At 41.2% G+C, this 20,685-nt stretch overlaps 1 protein-coding gene across 7 annotated transcripts; it reads right to left on the reverse strand.

Moving 5' to 3' along the window:
• Nucleotides 1-1,179: 1,179 nt before the first annotated feature.
• On the reverse strand, nucleotides 1,180-20,685 carry SPG21 (SPG21 abhydrolase domain containing, maspardin). Of its 7 annotated transcripts, none has more exons than XM_028100128.2 (11): nucleotides 20,431-20,684; nucleotides 17,049-17,120; nucleotides 16,694-16,780; nucleotides 14,411-14,546; nucleotides 13,947-14,108; nucleotides 10,619-10,699; nucleotides 9,144-9,289; nucleotides 6,223-6,331; nucleotides 5,326-5,433; nucleotides 2,934-3,074; nucleotides 1,180-1,896 (listed from the first exon to the last, which is right to left on the reverse strand). In XM_028100128.2, exons 4-11 carry the CDS (start codon nucleotides 14,498-14,500, stop codon nucleotides 1,780-1,782), a joined length of 954 nt encoding a protein of 317 aa, XP_027955929.1. In that variant the 5' UTR covers nucleotides 14,501-14,546; nucleotides 16,694-16,780; nucleotides 17,049-17,120; nucleotides 20,431-20,684; the 3' UTR covers nucleotides 1,180-1,779. The 7 variants fall into 7 exon arrangements, with proteins under 7 accessions (XP_027955929.1, XP_027955930.1, XP_027955935.1 ...); XM_028100129.2 differs by lacking the exon at nucleotides 20,431-20,684 and adding an exon at nucleotides 19,547-19,778; XM_028100134.2 differs by lacking the exon at nucleotides 10,619-10,699 and having other exon boundaries at nucleotides 20,431-20,685.

A 20,685-nucleotide genomic window follows, 5' to 3' on the forward strand; every position in this document is an offset into this window, starting at 1 on the left:
CAGTCCATTGCTGTGCCAGGTGAAGAAGGGGCTGCTGACCATGTGCAGCCTGGCCCAGCCCACAGAAGCTCCCCATTGGTTGGGAAGTAGCCTCAGATGCTAACAGTTAAAAACATTAAGCTCTACCTTCACGGCTTCCAGGTGTTTCCATAACTCCCAACTGTCCTTGAGGCACAAGGCAGTCAGAGCAGACACTGGCCTATGTGGAAAGACCACCGCTGCTGTTAGGAATGGTCAGACTCAAGTTGGCGTCCCAGCTCTGCACTTACCCTCTTGGCCGCTCCCAGCCTCCAAGACCTCCCCTGTAAAAGCAGCTTAACCAGGGTTGTGGTGGGGGTGAAATCGGAAAGAGCATGGCTAACTCAGTGTTCTGAAAACTTAAAGGGAAAGAAGCACTGATGCTGATTTTTTGGTCTAAATTGTACCTCAGAGAAACCAAATAGTTGGTGAGGGGAAGACTTAAAAAAAAAAATCAGAGAACTCTAGTTAATAAATGGAATGATAAAAATTAGAGTTATTGTCACTGCTCTGCCCCCTCTAAGGACACAGAGCATCTCTGCAGAGATCAGCACTGGCTGGATCTGGCTGACAGTGCCTGACCCCTCCCAGCCATCTTCACGATTCAGGGACAACGAGATGTTACGTGCCTCCCGAGCTGACACAGTGGGAAGCACACAGCTCTGCCTATGAAGTGTTCCCACCCAAAACACTGAATTTGAACCTGACTGACCTCCAGATGTAACTATCAGTTTATGGGGAATACCAGGGACATAGAAACAAGTTAAAGGACACTGTGAGCCTGTAATCAGCCAAATCCAGACTGTGGGGAATTCTGTAGAGCAAATGAGCCTGTTTCTTCAACAAATTAATGGCAAAAAAAAAACAAAAACAAAAACAAATTAATGGCAAGAAAAAAAATAGGAATTTACAGTTTAAAAGAGATTTAAGAGACATTCCCACTGAGGGGGAGACAAGAAGGTATGAAAAGTGCCTGGCACATACTAACAGCTCAATAAAGAAGAGCTACTGTTACTTTACAAGGAGCAAACTGCACTTTAGTGAGATTAAGTAACTTATCTAATGTCACAAAGAACTGTCCAACAACACCATGGTCTGCTTCTCAGAAAGTTCTATGTCTATGTAGCCCAGTTGGGCAACTACAATAATCACCAAAGCCACTCACTGAAATTGAATTTTTATTCCAAATGACTGTAATGGCTAGAAAGACAGCAGATAAAACAGAAAATGATCTGCTTACCCGGAAATTAGAAGTAGTTGATTTTGGATGGAGAGCAAACGGTGGGGTGACAGACAGCCTTGGCCCTTGGCACCAAGAAAGCATAAACATAACCAATGTCCTTCTGATACACAATCTGGATGTGCAGCATTTACAGCAAATAACGTAACAAGAAAGAAAGGAGGAAAGAAAACGAAAAAAAAAAACCCCACAAAATCCCAAACCTCAGAAATCAACATTCACTTAAGAACACAGTGGTGAGAAGACTTTTGGTAGCAAAATTTTCACAATTCTTAAAATGGGAATCTTCAAAAGTACTTCCTCAAATTCGAAAGCTAAAAAAAAAAAAACCAAAGGGGGAACAGTTACACTGGTTCAGAAGAGCTGCCACCTGTCACAGAGATGACAATCAGTCCTACTTCCAAACACAGTGATAACCGGTGAACCCAACAATGGAGCAGAGGGGCCGCCAGGCGGGCACTCACTCTGCTGACTGGATAAGAACTCTCTGGCCCGCTCGTCATCAACAGGCAACGCCTCAGCTACTGCTCCTCCTGACCGATGCTGAGGCTGCCTTTCTGCACCTCCAGTTCCTCAGCGCTGACCATCGACGGGTCAATGGCTGCGTATTTGGTGCCATGGAATTGTAGCAAATGGATCTGCAGAAACACAGGGTCATTATTTTAAATGCCACGACAGCATATAAATGCTTTATACTTCTAAAATTACAGAGTCACACAGACGGATTAGAGAAAAATTGGAAAACACAGGAAAGTCAAAGAAGTATTTTGAAAAACCACAATTTGGGATTTTTGCTCCCTATTTACTATGTGACAGGTCTCTCCAAGTTCGTACAAACTCTTCATGAACATCTTAAATGGTGGCACGCTGCTCTATGAGTAGGTGTTTACCCTCCTGCTTTGCTGCTGCGACTCAGGTCCTTCCCATCCTCTGCTGTTCTGAGTAAGACCATGATGGCTGTCTCCCTGAATCAAGTTTTTTTGAATTTAGGGTCCTCTCCTTAGGATCACTGCCACAAGTGGATGGCAGGACCAAAGGACGTGACTGGTTTTTGAAGCTCTTGATACTTCTTGCCAAACTGCCAAAGCAATAATTTCTCACTGCTATTTTAATATCCATTTGGGTAGAGGATGAAGTGGCAGTTTTTGTTAGTTTTTGCCTGTGTGTGTGTGTGTGTTCTGTGTTTGTTTTTCTAAGTTTTATTTATTTAAGTAATCTCTATAGCCGACATGAGCTCGAACTCACAACCCCGAGATCGGGAGTTGCATGCTCTTCTGACCGAGCCAGCCAGGTGCCCGCCCCTGCGTGTGTTTTTTAATGCATTAAAAATGGATCAGGAAGTTGCTTCATGAAGGTGTCCTGCTCTGACTGAATTCACTGTATCCAGGAGGCAAGGTCACATCACAGGATGTGGCTACTTCAGTATGTTTGGATGCGGGCCTGCTGTTCTTAGAAAAGAGATGGTAGGCAGAGAGTCATGTGACTGTCTCTAATATACCCACTTGAATTCTGCTATAAATTATTAACGTAAACCATCTTTTTCAAGTGAATGCCTCATTCCTACAGAGAATTCTGTAGTTCTCTTATTCCACCATCAAAAAAAAAAAAAGAAGCTTTATGTTTCAAACTGTACACTTTGGGTTCAAAGAGCTCTGGCTTCAAAGCTGGGACTTACCTGTACATAAAGATTCACCTCTGCACTTCTGCATAGGTATGGGAAATTGCCTCCTGTTTTAAGGTGAGCCCTCCGGGCATTAGGATACAGTTTGTACATTTCTTCTTTAGCTTCAGTTGAAAGTGCACTCTGGTCAAATACCTTTAAAAAAAACACAAAGCTGAAGCCTACCAGTATTTTAATCTGTTCTTTGCACATTGTGGAAAGTGCCTCCCAAAGCATTTCTTGCTTGTGAAGAGACACCGCTGAGTCCCTGGCCAGCCTGGGCCATCTCCTGCTCATCCTGGTGACTCTAACTCAAACGTAAGCTATGGATTTTGTTGTCAAATGTCTCTTGCATTCACTGGGGGAAAAAGTCTATCATGAATTTTTTCTCCTCAAACATAGCTAACTAAATTAAAAGAATATTAATAATGAATGCCAATTAATTAAAAAAAATCACTGAAATCCCAAAAGAACTTTTACATTTTATTATTACTTAAAAACAGTTATATAAGTAGTATATGCTCAGTGAAAAAAAAAAAAAATCCAAAAAAAATTTTCAAGAGTATAAGAAAAAGTCCAGATCCTTTCCCGGGGGGAGCCACTGTTAGCAGTTTGGAGTATATAATTCTAGACTTTTTTGTTTTTTAAAGATTTTATTTATTTATTTATTTGACAGAGAGAGACACAGCGAGAAAGGGAACACAAGCAGGGGGAGTGGGAGAGGGAGAAGCAGGCTTCCTGCTAAGCAGGGAGCCCGATGTGGGGCTTGATCCCAGGACTCTGGGATCATGACCTGAGCCAAAGGCAGCCGCTTAACGACTGAGCCACCCAGGTGCCCCATATAATTCTAGACATCTTTTAATGCCCACATAAACTTATGTTTGCACACATACAAACAAGTTTACAGAAAGTAATTTTTAAAATGAAGCACACACACACAAAAAGCATCTCCAACGTGCTAAAGCTTATACACAGTTTTCAGTGACCATGTACCCAAGTGGTGAGCTCAGCTTTGAAAGATGGGCAAGCAGTGCAAATGCACCGTGAGGACCAAATATTTTACCAGGAGCATTGAAAAGCTCGTTCTGTGTCATGGTAAGTGTCGAAATGTAGAGATTACAGTGAAGAATGAGAAGTTATTATTTACGTGCCTGTAATGGATAATTTCCTGACAAAAATCAATTCTTAAAAATATGCTGATTTTAGCAATACATCCGTTTATGAGGCAAAATAATTATATGATTTAAAAAAATAAGCCAAAACCACAATGAAATACCACTGGGCATCCATTAGAATGGCCACTGTCAACAAACAGGAAATAACAGTGTTGGGGAGGATACGGAATAACTGGAACCCTCGGGCACTGGTGCTGGTGGGAATGTAAAATGGTACAGCCGCTGTGGAAGATGCTATCTGGTTCCGCAAAAAGTCAAACACAGAATCACCATATGGCTCGGCAATTTCACTTCTAGGTATAGACCCAAAAGAAGTGAAAGTACATACTCAAACAGGTATTTGTACACCAATACTCAGAGCAGAATGATTCATAACAGCCAAAAGGTGGAATAACCCAAACGCCCATCAACAGCTGACTGGATAAATAAAATGTGGTATGCACTATAACAGAATATCAGTCAGCCTTTAATACATGCTACAACATGAATAAACTTTGAAGACATTCTGCTAAGTGAAATAAGCCAGAGACAGAAGTACAAATATTATGGGATTCCACTGACATGAGGTGCATAGAATAGTCAAATACATGGAGACAGAAAGTATAATGTTGGTCACCACGGTCTGGGAGGAGGAGGCACTGGCGAGCTAGTGTTTAATGGGTACAGAGTTTCAGGTTGGGATGATGGAAAGTTCTGGAAATGGATGGTGGTGACAGTTTCACAACATTGTAAATGTACTTCATGCCACTGAACTGTACAGTGAAAAATGGTTAAAATGGTAAATTTCATTATGTATATTTTACCACAACTCAAAAGTATAAGCAGCAAGCTTCTGTGCTAATTAGACTTTATGGAATTCTTGATTCTCTGCCCCCCGTGAGGCAACTTTTCTTTGCTGCACAGATGTGTAATAGCTAAAGTACAATCTTGGGTGATGACAATAGCAAAAATACATCAAAATGGATAAGGACTACCATGTTTGTTTATGTTTATTCTGATTTCAATGGTGTTATTCCTACCAGGGAAAATATGGGACAAGCAATAAACTGATTGTTTTAGAACTGAAAAAGCTGGGGGCGGGGGCAGTTGTCAAAAAACAAAACAAAACAAAAAAAACCCCCAAGGCAGCATTTGAAGAGGCGCACTGAAAAATTATATAATAATTATGAGGAAGCTCTTGAAATATACATTTAAAAAGGTAAAGCATCTACTTTACTTAAAAGGAAGCTTACATCCATAATGGTCACAGGGATGTCCCGAATCTTATGAGGTTCCACGTAAGAATTTTGACAATTCAGGGTAAGTCTTGAAGCCAGTTCACTCTGACCCAAACTTTCCAGCTGCAGGAAGAAACACAAGCAAAGTTTATGAATTCATTTTGTGCCTCACATTTATATGCAATCCACAGATAATATCTGCACTTATAAAGGTGGCATGTGCGGTGGGCCAGATCACCAGTGAGGAAATACAATGTATCTGAGAGCCCAGCACTGGGCCTCCCAGCTGGTGGCGTTGTTCTATTCTAGGGCATTCAATAGCCCTCACCCTGAACTGCCTCTTCAACCAGGTGCCTGTGGGCAGCAAGCCACTTCCCAAAGCCCCACAGGGACAGATCAACATTTTAAGAGATTTTGGAGCTGAAAGAGACCTCAAAAAAAATCACCTAGTCCCATAGCCCCTAAATGTAAGTCTGCACACCTGCTACTTCAGACTCCCCTTGGGGAGAAGGATGGGGAAGTCTGTAGAGTAAAAATACAAATTCCCATACCCAATGCCCGGGGATTCCAGTTCAATGAGCTGGTGAGGCCTTGGAATTCTGTATTTTTTTAAAGTAGGCTCTGCTCCCAACATGGGGCTTGAACTCATGACCCCAAGATTAAGAGTCATACGTTCTACCAGCTGAGCCAGCCAGGTGTTCCTGGAATCTGTATTTTTAAAAGCTCCCCTCAAGTAATTCTGATGAATTACTTACCAGCAGTAACATCTGTTGGGCATATTAAAGTAAATATGGAAACATCTTAACAAACATCTCTAATACATACTCAATGAGACAGATATATCATCAGGAACCAAGGAGACATGAAAATTCCTACTACAAGGTGTCCCCATTCCAATGCCATGATCCTTACCCTGTCCACCATAAAATCAATAGCATCAGCCATCATAGGGTCCACTGGGCCAGATGAGAAGTTTCCGAGAACAATTTTTTTGAGCATAAATGATGGCATCAGCCAAAAGCTGTAAAACAAAGACCTGATCATTTAAATCTGTTAAGACTACACAAAAATAGCCAATATTCATTCAATACTTAAGCTTTGTATTAGCTGGTACTTAGGATCTAAAGATAAAAAGACCTAGTCTCTTCTTTCAAAAAGCTGTTCTTGAAGCATCTTGTTTTTATATATATTTTCCCGAGCTCCCAAAGAGTTATGGTTTTATATGATTAAAGTTTTGAGAATTTAGAATAATTATAAAGCAGTATTTCAAATATCTTTACCAAGGTAGACATTTTGATAATTCTAAGATTTTTTTTTTTTTACCTAATTGGCCTTATTTCCAATGGCTAAACTATTTCCTTTAGAAAACTGAAAACTTGGGGCACCTGTGTGGCTCAGTCAGCTAAGTGGCCGGCTCTTGATTTTGGCTCAGGCCACGATCTCAGGGTTGTGGGATCCAGCCCCCGCCTTGGGCTCTGTGCTCAGTAGGGAGTCTGCTGGAGATTCTCCCTCTCCCCACCCTCTAAAATAAGTAAATAAATCTTTAAAAAAAAAAAAGAAAGAAAGAAAACTGAAAACTTAAGATCGTTGTCAACCTTCAGGTTTATATCACCTTTGAATGACTGATATTTCAAAATAGCAAAATGAAAGAATTATTGTACCTCCCAAAGTCTGCTACTAGTAGATTCAACTGGGCTAATTCAAAGCAATTCAATCTATGAATTTCTATATGTGATTTTTAGTTGGTATTTATTTCATTAATTACAAATATCGAGAGCCATTATGTAGGGTAAAAACTGCTTTTTCTAAACCTAAGCTGAAAATGACTTATAAAAGGAGCAGACGACCTTCTGTGATGCGTGTTCTCCATGGAATGCTTGTTGGGAGTTGAGCTAACCTCACAAGGACAGCTGGTCACATTTCATTACTTTTCTCCATCCCGCCCCATACAGCTTCCCTATCTTCTCAAGGCGATGCTGCCTAGGTACCCTCTGTAGCCAACAGGCAGACCCTGTTGGCTTTGCCGGCCCCGGTAGCCTCAATGTGTGGCATGTAGCAAGTACTCAGATACCTGAGAAAGTGTAGCTCACATGCAGGAGCACAAAGTAGGGGCAGTCTTGGCTTCTGACAATTAAAACAACATTAAAATCATCAAAAATAATCAATGAGCTTTGGTGCCTTGTCTGGACATGAACTATTTGTAGCTAATGTATTGTCGCACAACTGCTCAGCAAACTACTGAGGTAACATCAGGAGAAGCGTTTAAAAAGAACAGAGTACAATTTTTTTTTTTTTTTTAAGTAAGCTATACACCCAAAGCAGGGCTCAAAACTCATGACCCAGAAATCAAGAGTCGCACGGTTTACCAAATGAGCCAGCCAAGTGCCCCTACAATTTTAAAGAGATGTGAAAACCATGAAAACAATGCTCACTTATAGCATTCCGTGAAAATCTAACATACAGGTATGTTTACTCACTGGGCTTTTTTTTTAGGGTAGAGCCTAGCCTTGCTAGCAATGAAAGAAACCACATTAAGTCAGCTTTAAGGTACTATTAGATACTGATCGAACTACTTAAAATGGTATCTTCAATGACAGGATGACTCAAAGGAAACAAGCACCCCACTGGCTGCCCCACAAAGCGTTCCACCATTTCCATCATTCTGAAAGCTGACTACTGTTAACGTGTCATGATGTGCAAAACGTCTGCTGACAGACTAAATGTTCTATTCCCTCTATTTTTGGAGAAACATCTCAAGGAAATAACCCAGAAAGGGAAGGAAAAAAAGTAATTTGTACAAAGATTTATAGTAGAACCTGATGAAAAATTGGGGGAAGCCAAATGCCCAAAGAAACTGTGACAATCAATAGCACTGTTTACACAGTAAGTGGAACAAGCAGAACTCTACATTAGTTATACAGGCACTGAAGGGAAACTATAAGAGCACATGACTGTACCTTAAACAAAGCTAAACAATATAGAGTAATAGAAATAGCTGAATTCAGAGTTCTTTCCATTCTTTTCTTTTGCAAAGGTGACTGTTTCTAATTTTATTTATAAAGATTTATCTATTTATTTGAGAGAGAGAGAGAGAGAGAACGAGTGAGAGAGGCAGAGGGAGAAAGAATCTCAAGCAGACACCATGCTGAGCACAGAGCCGGAAGCAGGGCTTGATCTCACAATCCTGGGATCATGACCTGAGCCAAAATCAGCAGTTGGGGGACAGCTGGGTGGCTCAGTCATTAAGCGTCTGCCTTCAGCTCAGGTCATGATCCCAAGGTCCTGGGATCGAGCCCCGCATCGGGCTCCCTGCTTGACGGGAGGCCTACTTCTCCCTCCCCCACTCCCCCTGCTTGTGTTCCCTCTCTCGCTGTGTCTCTCTGTCAAATAAATAAATTAAATTAAATTAAATAAAAAAACAAACAAACCAAGAGTTGGAAGCTCAACTGACTGCACCACCCACACCATCCAGGTGCCTCTGATTTTTTTTTTTTTTTTTTTAAAGATTTTATTTATTTATTCATGAGAGACAGAGAAAAGAGGCAGAGGCAGAGGGAGAAGCAGGCTTCCCGCTGAGCAGGGAGCCCAATGAGGGACTCGATCCCAGGACCCCAGGATCATGACCTGAGCCGAAGGCGGACGCTTAACCACCTGAGCCACCCAGGCACCCTGATTGTTTCTAATTTTAAAAGCCAGGGAAGTTTCAGAAGTTAGAAGCAGATATAACCCCTACGCCCTGCTCCTTAGTGCAACAAAAAAAACCCCGAGGGTCAACTTTTTAAAAATTGCACGGAGCAAAAATCATAATTTTGGCCAAACGTTTACATTCTTACCTGTTTGCAGTCCAAGTTTGGTTGAAGATAGAGGTGTCACTGAAGGAATTGCAGAGGATGAGAGAATGGACTCTGGGAGATTTGTGTGTATACTCAGCAAATTTCTGAGCCAAAAAGCCTCCCAAAGAAGCCCCAAAAAGATGAACCTAATTGCAAACAAGCACAAGAAGGATACTAAAATAATCAATCCTGAACATAAATACCCCCCAAAAAAGTTGTTTTAGTAATCACCAACCACAGAATATAATGTCATCACTAGTCATTAGGCGAAATATCTACAGCAGTTCAACATATAGGAAATATTGTAATTAAATACTATTTATATACATCCCGTCAAGAAAACAATTTGTATACAAATACAAGTTTAAAAAAAAAAATTATCAGGGCACCTGGATGGCTCAGTCATTAAGCGTCTGCCTTCGACTCAGGTCATGATCCCAGGGTCCTGGGATCGAGCCCTACATCGGGCTCCCTGCTCAGCACGGAGTCTGCCTCTCCCTCTCCCCCTGCTTGTGTTCCCTCTCTCTCGCTCTGTCAAATAAATAAATAAAATCTTTAAAAAAAAAATTTTAACTACAGATTGCACTAGAAAATGAAACCACTTAATAATTTGTTTTTTTTTAAAGAATCTTTTTTTTTTAAGATTTTATTTATTTATTTGACAGTGAGAGAGCGAGCACAAACAGGGGGAACGGCAGGCTGAGGGACAGGGAGAAGCAGGCTCCCTGCTGAACAGGGAGCCGATATGGGACTCGATCCCAGGACCCCGGAATCATGACCTGAGCCGAAGGCAGATGCTTAACCGACTGAGCCACCCAGGTGCCCCCTAATTTATGTTTAAGAAAACTATGATTTGGTAATTCTACTCCTAGGTACATACTCAAGAGAACCAAAAACATATGTCCACACAAAAACTTGTACACGAACGTTCAGAGCAGTGTTATTTCTAATAGCCAAACAATGGCAACAATCCAAACGTGCATCAACTGACAAATGGCTAAATAAAATGTGGTACACCTATACAATAGGGATATTATCCAACCATAAAGAGGAATATGAAGAACTGATACAGGCTACTACTTGGATGATCCATGCAAACATTACACTAAATTAGTCAGTTAGAAAAGATGAATATTGCATGACTCCATTTATATAAAATACCCAGAAAGGGTACATTTACAAAGGCAGAAAGTAGAGCCAGTGGGAGGAAGGGTGAGGAGTGACTGCTAACGAATACGGGGCTTCTTTTTGGGGTGAAAAAAAATGTCCTAAAGTTGACTGTGGTGATGGCTGCACCTATCTGTGAATATATTAAAAACCATACTCACACTCATACTTTAAAAGGGTAAATTGTATGGTATGTGAATTATATCTCAAAAGAACTATCTTTTAAAAAAACAAAAGACAACACCAGCCTTTACAATGTAAATGTTGCCTTAAAATCACATTTAAATAATTAGTTTTAGGAGACTCACTTTATCCAGTTGTAAATGGTCTAAAAGTTTCCTGAATCCGTCACAGAATTCAAGATGGTCCCAATAAACTGGATACTGCAACTGAAGCAATAACAATCATTAATTAATAACAATATATATATGAAAAATTTAGGACTCCCATAATAGCAATTCTCATTTGCTCAAGCTCTGCTCCTTATTTAAACTATGTGAAAATAAGCTCTCACCTTCTTCTAAACTTTAAAATTCACATTTTGCCTAACAGACCAATTTAAAAAAAGAATAGCACACTAGTGATATTATGTGAATAACAATTTCAATTCACATCTATTTCCTTTCCAAATAGCTAAGAAACTCTGAGGTTCATGGATGAATAGGGCTGAACCCTTCCAAGTAAAGAAATACTGTTTGCCCTTAAATCCAACTTAATTATAAATTATCGCTCTAAATAAAATTCTGTCTAGGGAGAATTCCCTCTCTTTTTGGCAGCATGACTTGAAGGGAGTGTTCAATAAAATTGTTCCTCTTTTTAAATTGACTTAGTAGTCATTCTATCTGATTTCTTGTACTTTTATTTGTGACCAAAAAAGTATGGTGCTTGACCCTAAGTAGCCTATGAATGCTGATGAGGAGGAAAAGAAATGCAAGTCACTAACTCCTTTTGAGGGGATTCTAGCTTGTCAACTAAGAATTCCCCTCTCTTTAATAATAAGTAAAAGCTGCCTGACAGGCTGGTTGTTTTAAGCACTTAGATTCATTTTGTCATTAACAAATCGCTGGACTAGACACTGCCATGTATATAATAGGGTAATTTTAGATTTGATGTAATTATGTTACTTTTAATATTAAAAATTTCATTTGTAGATAAGATTCCACTATTCTGACAGGATGGAGAACAGCCTCTCCCTAGCAGAAAATTTGAGAATTTGAGTCAGATGATAGAAAAGAAAGAAGATGCTATATTTTTAAATTTTATTTTAAATTTATTTTTTATTTAAGATATTTTTTAAAATTTATTTATTTGACAGAGAGAGAGCACAAGCAGGGGGCAAAGCATGCAGAGGGAAAGGGAGAAGCAGACTCCCCAGTCAATGAGGAGCACAGAGGCCCATATGGGGCTCGATCCCAGGACTCAGAGATCATGACCTGAGCCAAAGTCAGGTGCTTAACGACTGAGCCACCCAGGTGCCCCAAGAAGATATTTTTATGAAGCCTTTAATTTAAAGATATCTATGCCCTAGATAGGTGATAAACTTGTATACCACTTAACACACAGACACACACACATACATATACAACTGAGTACAAGTAAAACTGGAAATCTGAATAAGATCAGTGGATTGTATTAATATGAATACCCTGGTTATGATATCCTACTATAGTTTTGTAAAATGTTACCATTGGGAGAAACTGGGCAAAGAATAAAAGGGATATCTCTGTATTATTTTTTGACAACTGCATGTGAATCTATAGTTATCTCAATAAAAACTTAAATGAGAAAAGGGCCTATGCCTTTTAACTGTGAGATACTAACAAGTATCTAATAAGTTTTAAAATTTCATGGAGTTAGGCGCATAAGGACAAAATAACTTTGAAGATGCTACTGGCCTTTTTTATTTTATTTTTAAAATTTTTTTTAAAGATTATTTATTTATTTATTTGAGAGAAAGAGAGCACAAGTAGGAGAAGAGGGAGAGGGGGAGGGAGAAGCAGACTGCCCGCTGAGCGGGGAGGCCAACACGGGGCTTGATCCTGGGACTAAAACCTGAGCTGAAGGCAGATGCTTAACCATCTGAGCCACCCAGGCGCCCTTCATTTTTAAAAGATTTTATTTTTAAGTAATCTCTACATCCAACATGGGGCTCAACCCAAAACCCCGAGATCAAGAGTCACATGCTCCACTAACTGAGCCAGCCAGGCACACCTGGCCTTTTCTTTATTCATTATCTAGCTAATGAAATAAGGAAATCCCACATCAAGAAGCCTGAGGGCAAGAAGAATTTTCCATCCAGAAGGCAAAGCCATCATGACCTGCCAGTTTGGAGCAATAAACACAGTCAACTTCAGACAGTGCTCTAAAGTGGGAGAGACGCCTGTAGCCACTCAGTCTCCCTGTCCCCGGCTGATTAATAGTGGCCACCAGGAAAGGTACTCTCATGTCCTAGGCTGCAGAGGACTGGGATGAGTGTGGTTGCCATCATGCTCTCCTGAAATGCTGTCCGTCAAGAGGAATTTATAAAAACCCAGAACAAGGCAGGATTATGTTGCAGAGATTCAAAACACACCATATGAGGAATGATTAAAGAATGTGGAGAATTTTGCCAGAGAAGAAAAGACCTCGGGGGAAGGCAGCAGGCGGTGGTGATCATAACTAGTTTTCTCCAAAGGGCTGTCAGGAGGAAGAACTGGGATTTGTTTTGTGTGGCCCTAGTTGATGGTAAACCCAGTAGAATTCTCAGTTACCTTCCAAGAGAAGAGATCTGGTCCGACTTTTCTCTCCTTCAGACAGTAAATAAATAGTAACAGTAATACTCCCACAGGGAGACCTGTTTAGGTGTTACTATTCCAGCTTCCAGAAACAACTGCCAGCTCAAAGCCAAAGAGTCTCTGCTTCCTGGGAAGTTAGGAGACCAGACTCCACCGTTACACAGTCGGAGTATGGCACAAAACTAGTCACAACAGCGCCTTCCTCGCCTACACTGTTCTCCCAGAAGAGACTTGAGAATGATCAACAGGAAACTAGATGTAGCCCAAACTCAGTAATAAAATAACAATTAGAAACAAAAACTTCTTAACCAAATGCTGAGGGTATGGGCATTATAATTAATAAACCTCATCTCAACTGTTGAAGACTTACATTAAAGCAAGCTTTCAGTCACCTGAGTGTTAGCAGACCCCTTTGCTGTGTAAGAGTGCACGTTCAGCTCCCCTGGTGGCATCGGAGTTATGAACTAGGAAGGGAAATGGAGTCAGAAGACTCAGGCCTGTTCTCCGCCCACCACCTAATGGCCATGACCCGCCACGATCCCCCAAATGGCCTGGACCTCCATTTCCTTATCTATAAACAAGGCCAATGCTTCCTACTGTTCAGACTTAAATAGAATGTACATAAAAGCGGGGCACAGAGGTTTCCACAGAGGTCTGTCCCCTCTGCTTCTCTGTATGTCCGTGTACTGTGCCGCCCTCCTTTAAAAGGTTTTATTTCACATTTAAAAAAAGGAAAACAGTATCTTCCTTCAATTAAAAAAAAATGCCCATTACTATACTTAATTAGAAACAGAAGCACACACATACAAAAACCCCCACGAAATGTGGACTCGAACTGTAATACTGAATCAATAATACTTACAGCTATAACCCGGTAACCCCATCCAGTCAAAGCCAAAATCTGCCGGAAAAATACATCCGCAGTTCCACTGACAGGGGGAAGAAATATCAGAGGACACCTGATATTTCTGGGGCCTGCATCATACAGCGACCATATTTTACTATCATCATCATCCACGATAATCTGGAGGGAAAGTTGTAAGAAAAAAAATGGAAAACCTTATGGATTTGGTTTTATATTGTTACTTTACACTATAATTTCTCTGACAATTTTAATGCCACTGCCTTGGTTGTGTTACAAGGTACCCTGGGGATCACACCAGACTAGCATGTATAATAAACTGCTCTGGTCTCTTTTTCCCTCTTCAGTGCTAACATATTACACAGAATTGCTTCATACTCTTCCAAAGAGCTGTTTTTTTTTTTTTTTTATCAGGTATTAATTTTCTTTTCTATCCATGATTCTATGAAGCCTATTTTGTTTACCATTAAAAGAATAAACTCTGTATATGGCATCTTATTTCTTCCCCATACTTCTGGCTGTGTGTGTGTGGAGGAGGCCATCTGCAGAGTCATTCTCCAGCGCTGTCCAGAGGGGAAAGACTCCAGGCTCTCGGACAAACTAGGGAGAGACGGTACCACTCAGGAGATGCTTCTGGAAACTGATCCAGACCACACCTCTAAGGGGGAGACTTTTGCTAGAGAGGAAGGACGCTGCAGCCGTAGGTGTCCCTGTCCTGAAAGGATGTTTCAAACCAGTCTTTAACAGCCACTGTTAAGAACCAGTGGTTCTTAACCCAACAGGGAAAAAAAAAGAGCATTAAATGAGCTGAGACAAGTCAAGTGCTCAGCGCTGAGTTTGGCAGATATTTTGTGTTCAGTGAGTGTTGGTTATTAGTATTATTCATTGCATGATCGTTTACTTTTTGTTTTCTTTGGCTGACTTTTTGGTGGGATTTGAAAAAGTACATTAACTTTCTGAGCTTTTGCCAATGCAAATCAATATTTATCCTACTTTTACGTTACAAAATTCCAAGGCCTCCGGGTTCTATTTTCTGAGAGCTCTAGCTGGCAGTGCTGTGGGCCCATGGTGTCACTGCGGATGGCAACGCACTGGGATCATGGGCATCACTGCGAGCAGACAAATGGGGCAAGGTAAAGTCCAGAGGACCCTAACAATTCCCTTTTGGACTTCCCAAGGTAATGGATGATGACAATAATATCTCATGCTCACGTTCTTGCCCTTTGTATTTTGCCACTCACAATTTTGCTTTTCATTGTTTTTTGGGTTTTTTTGTTTGTTTTTGATATGATTGTGGTAAAAATCTCTAAATGACTTTTGACGGTACATACAGTAAATCCCAATCTTGTAGTAATAACACTCATATGAGATGAGATATTCAGATCTCTCAAATTTTCTAGGAAATTATTTCAATAAGCCATCTGGAATAAGTTTATCACTTCAATGTTCTCAGAGTTCTCTGAATGGCAAATGTCAAAATTCTATTTGATAATTTTGAAGACACAGTATCTCTTTGATAATTTAAAATCTAGCACCACAAAATTTCAAGCAAACTTATCATGACTCGGGCACCAGACCTGACAGCTGGAGAAAGTTACATCAATGAAACTATTCGCTGTAACTACTTCTAAGAATATTTCAATAAGTTTGGGTTGTTTTGGGTCTGGTGATCAGCTTGCTGAGAAAGTGAGTCTGTCAAGAAGAGCTCACATGAGTTACTTGAGGGAATGGGACAAGGTAGAGGGACCTCAGGAGCCAATTATCTTGTAGCATGGGCAGTGTTTCCCAGGAAACAAGAAGGAAGGGAGGCTCCTTTTGGTAAGCAGTTAAGTACTTCTGGTTTTGAAGCCAGATTAATTTGATTATAATCCAGATCCTACCAGGCTGTGTGACCTTTAACATGTTAACCTCTCTGGACCTCGGTTTTCTCATTTGTGAAATGGGCATCACTACCCACTTTATTAATCCGTTGGAAGAATTAAATAAGGTATCTGGGGACGTCCTACAACACTGCCAGTTACATAGCAGATATTCTGTTTATACTTGGAGAACTGTATCTCAAATTCTATATGGAGAGTAGTTCTGTTACTAATTCGAACCTGCATGGTACCTCCACCGATGTCTACCCTGACAAAATGGTAATAACAGAGATGCAGAAGATTTTCAGATCATAGTACTCTCATACTTCTGCAAAGGGATCAGCAAAGATTTTGCTCTGTGGTTTAACTAGCTTTTGTCTAGTGTGATCCCCAAACATTTGTGATTAATTAGGGACTCAGAGTCAACAGTCAAACTTCAATATAAGTGCTTAGGGTTTTGGACATCCCAGGCAAATAAGGTTTCCTGAAGATGACTACCATTGCAAACAGGGGACCTATAATGTGACCCAATGTAAATCTTAAATTCGAGGAACAGGAAAAGGCTTTATAACAGAATCCGACTGCACTTTACTATGTAGTTGCCTTACTGCAAGCTTTCCACTAAACAGAGTACACATATTCCCGCTTGCTTGCATACAGAAAAGCAATTATAAAATAATGAGTATAGTTATACCCACTTTTACTCTTGAATGAGTCTCAAAAGTTGACTGTACTTGACAAAGAGGTGAACTTTATGCTCTGCAACCCACAGTCACGATACTTGGCAATAACCTTTACTCTCAAACACTACTAAGGCATAACATCTCAGTCACAGACAAAAACAACACAAGATTTTGCAAATAAGAGGTGTAGTAAAACCATACATACCTTTTTAAGGGGAACTGTACTTCTAAACCAGTTATAATCAGGAGAGACTTTAATCTCTCCCATGATTAGCTGAAATGGAGGTTAACCCTGAAATAAAAGCATGTGATGTTTCATGTCAAGAATTCATGTTTACATCAGAACTAAATGTAGGGTCTGGTCTAGCTATACCAACAATACTTTAAACGGTAAAACCAAGGAAATGGACTATTTTACCTCTCAGTATTTACTTAAGCTACACAAAACTGTTGCTAAATCCTATAGTCCTAGAGCAGGAAGGGGCCCTGAGAGATGACGACTCCAACTCCCTTAGCTCCTCCAGATGAAGAATCCAGTCTAGAAAATTTAAATGACTTACCAGAGATCTCATGGCTATTGCAGAGCTAGGACCAGAGGCAGGGGAGTCTCTTCTGGTGTCAGACCGCCTGTCCTAGTTAAATGATTGCAAACTCTGTTGACAGTATCTTAGAAATACCTACGTGTTGACAATATCTTAGGAATCTATTTTAACAAAGATACAGAATTATAGGGAACAGTCCACACTCGAGGAAGGAGGTAATGTAAGCCTGCCTCCTGATCACTTCACAAAATGCCATAAATCTAACTCTAGTGGAACATAACTGCAGAACTTCACATTTGTTTTTAATGCAAAAGACAGGAAAATTTGCTGTTCACCTTGGTGTGATTAAGTCATATAACCTCCTCTGAAAGATCTATGATAAAATACCAGAATAGGCTTGAAGGCACTATATCTAGCAACAAAACATGTGTCTTTAGAAAAAATACGTGGTCTTTTGTTGTGAGGTTAGTGACTTCTAGCTTTCATAGCTCTGTGACCTTGGAAAAGTCACTGACCCTCTTTGGGCTTGTTTGCTCATCTATGACTGTTTCACCACCGTATCTCCAAAGCCTAGAAGAGTGGTGGGCACAGAGCAGGCATCATCCATTGACAAAATGGATGACTATGTCCTAAGAAGACCGGATCAGGCAATCCTAGAGTCCCTTCTGACCCAGCCCTCTAAGAGCTTTGGACTGGCTGGGCATCTCCGATTGAAAGGCTGCCCTTCTTTGCTCAGGCATCTGTGTTATGTCATAATAGGAACCTGAAATTATAGCTCCCTGTTGCAGATTCTTATTGCCAAATGAGGAACTTCCACCCACTGGTTTGGAAGGATTCAAATACTTGCTGTTCATCCTGTCCTCTACCCGCAGGGCAAGTCTGGATTTCCTAACTTGGTGTGGGATGTGTTCAAGACCACAAGACTTAACTCCTGGGCTGACTCTGAATTGTCATTTTGCGGGGGGCAGGTGGGGGGGGAGGGCTTCTCTGGACTGGCCAGGAGCTGGGGACTCTAAACCCAAGGAAACTCTTCCCTTTTGGCTCCCCACATCTGCTGTCTTAGAAGTACAGGGAACTCAACAGTCTTAACGGTTACCTCTAACCTTGGGGGGGTTACTAAACTAAACCCCAAGGAGATGGTAAATGTAGACATCCATTATTAAACTTGATTTACAACCTTGACATTATAATAATGGTCTGTTCTCAAGGCTAGGATGGTTTTAGAAAATTTTAGAAAAGTTTGTTAAAATCATAAGTTGTTCTAAAGAGTACCAAGAATATCATTAGCCAGTCTTATGCTGAAATCAGTGTGCACAGACATAGTTATAATTCATACTGGAATAAAGAAAATCATTCTCTGCATATCCATTTTCTCTTAACAAATACTAACATGTTAAAAAAATCTAAGCCATTCGAATCTACTCAGTAGGTTTATAAAACACTTAAGCTCCTTAAAGCCAGACAGTTATCTTCTAGATTTGCCAAACTTGGGATAAATCATTCAGTTTTGGAATCGGCTGCAATGTACAAACCAAACTACCATACAGATCATACAGATCCAGATCATACACAGGCACACACATTCACTGTCATCCTTCTTCCCACAGCAATAAGTAGAAAGATGTTCCTTACCACAGTCCTCGGTATTATTCACAACCAACGCAGTATTATAACATTTTATAACTAATCTCACTGGATGGAAAGATTCCACCCAACTGTGACTAAATTTTTGTAGGGGCAAGTGATTTTAACACTTGTGCTAGTCTGGCAGCACATGAAAGGTTAAGATAGATACCAAATGTTGCATCTGACCAATTGACGTCTAAGTAAAAAAAAAAAAAAAAAAAAAAAAAAAGGCTCACTGCTGCAAAAGGAAAGCAGCTGTGAGTGGTATGAAAAGGAATTTTGTTCTCCTAGCTCTCTTTCATTCACTAAAGGGGTATACTTTTCCAAGTCACAAGAGGAACATTCTGTAGGGGGCAAAAAAAAAAAAAAAAAAAGGTTAACCGAGATTGTGACCAAACTGGTCAGTATTAAATAAGAAAGAATGCGAATCATGAGCTCAACACTGATTTGATCTCTCACAATTCAATTCTTCACAAAAACAAAAGCACCTGTTCACCGTGAGCTGGTGGGAAAAGGGCTGCAGAGATCAGCCTTAATCTTGCTTAAAGAAACCCCTCCTCAGTGAGTGCTTTCGACATCCAGTCCTCTCTGGCCCTTGAGGTGCTAGACAATAAAATTGCCAATTGTGAGCGTGCACCAAGAATTACATGCACTTTTCCTTCGGGGTTTCGACAGAACCTGCCAGTTTACAATCAACGAAATCGTCTTTAAAAATGTTTAAGTCACATAACGAGCTTAATTAGTCAGAGGTTTTGGATCCTTTACCTCAATCTGTAGTTGATCCACATATGGACAATCTGGAATTATTAATACCAGCAATAAGTAACTATTAGAATCTGAGTTTCTGGGCAATGCAAATGGCTTTTTAAATGCAAGTCTCCATAACTCACCACACCAGTAGACAGCTATCCTTTTTTCAGATCTCTTCAGGGAGAGATTTATCCCTCTTTTCTTCAGGAACTTATTCCATTATTGTCTAAACCTCATGGGAGGAAAAGCTGCCTACTTGACATTTCTTCTGTGACACCTCATCTTGTGCTGTCTTGGGATAAAAGCTCTTGGAAATTTGCACACAGCTATTAAGTTACTCCTTAGTCTCTTGAGTCTTTCTGCTAACAGGAGCTGGAACATTGTACGAGGAGACAAAGCAGCAACATAAATGCAGAATTTGTAACTCCCCAGGAAAGCGAGAAGGGGAAAAGCAAAACCCTGTAGTCCTGCTACTTTCCTCATCCCTCATTCACAAGGCTCACACCTGGCAATGACAAAGGCATTTGTCACTTTCAGGCTGAGGTGCAATCTCCAAAATAACTAGCTTCTTTCTGCTCAGAGTTCTTAAAAGTTGAAAAACATATTCCTGGGCTGCAGCAGTGTATCCCCAGGACCAGATTACAGCAGTACGCTCTGGTCCAGCGCCCCCGCCCCCACCCCAGATGATCCAAACACAGACCCCACCCTCTCCCAGTCCCACCGTGAAAGCCTCAAAAAGTCAGGGTCACAGGTACACCGACCACCCCATGAACTCAAACTCGACCTCAGACAGACAGGCGCGCGCGCGCGCACACACACACACACACACACACACACACACACACACACACACACACACGGACGTGCGATCACGTGCATGGTCACATGAACCAGCCCACTAGGGGCCACACTAATCAAGTCACACCGCCGGAGGCAGCTGCGCACACTACATACACACCCACCTGCAAGCCTGTACACATCACAAACCCACACCCCGCTTCCCAGGGCCTCGCCCACCTCTCACCTGCCGTGGCCTCCCCCACGTCCCTTTCCCTCCTCCCCAAGGCGGCTCTTCCCTCCAGTAGGGGCGCGGGCCGTGGAGGCGGCTGGGCCCGGGTCACCGCCGGCAGCGGGAGCTCTCAGTACCCGCAGGCGCAGCGGGCTGTGGGGGCGAGCTAGAGGGCGGGCCTCCGAGGGGCGGGGCGCGCGGCCGGGCGAGCCTGGGCCGCCGCGCTCCCCCTTCCCGAACGGTCAGCGGAGTGGGAGCGAGCCTCACGCT

Source organism: Eumetopias jubatus, unplaced genomic scaffold (assembly GCF_037043125.1).
Source record: "Eumetopias jubatus isolate StellerSeaLion01/CBP00866 unplaced genomic scaffold, mEumJub1_p1.0 scaffold_7, whole genome shotgun sequence".
NCBI lineage: Eukaryota > Metazoa > Chordata > Mammalia > Carnivora > Otariidae > Eumetopias > Eumetopias jubatus.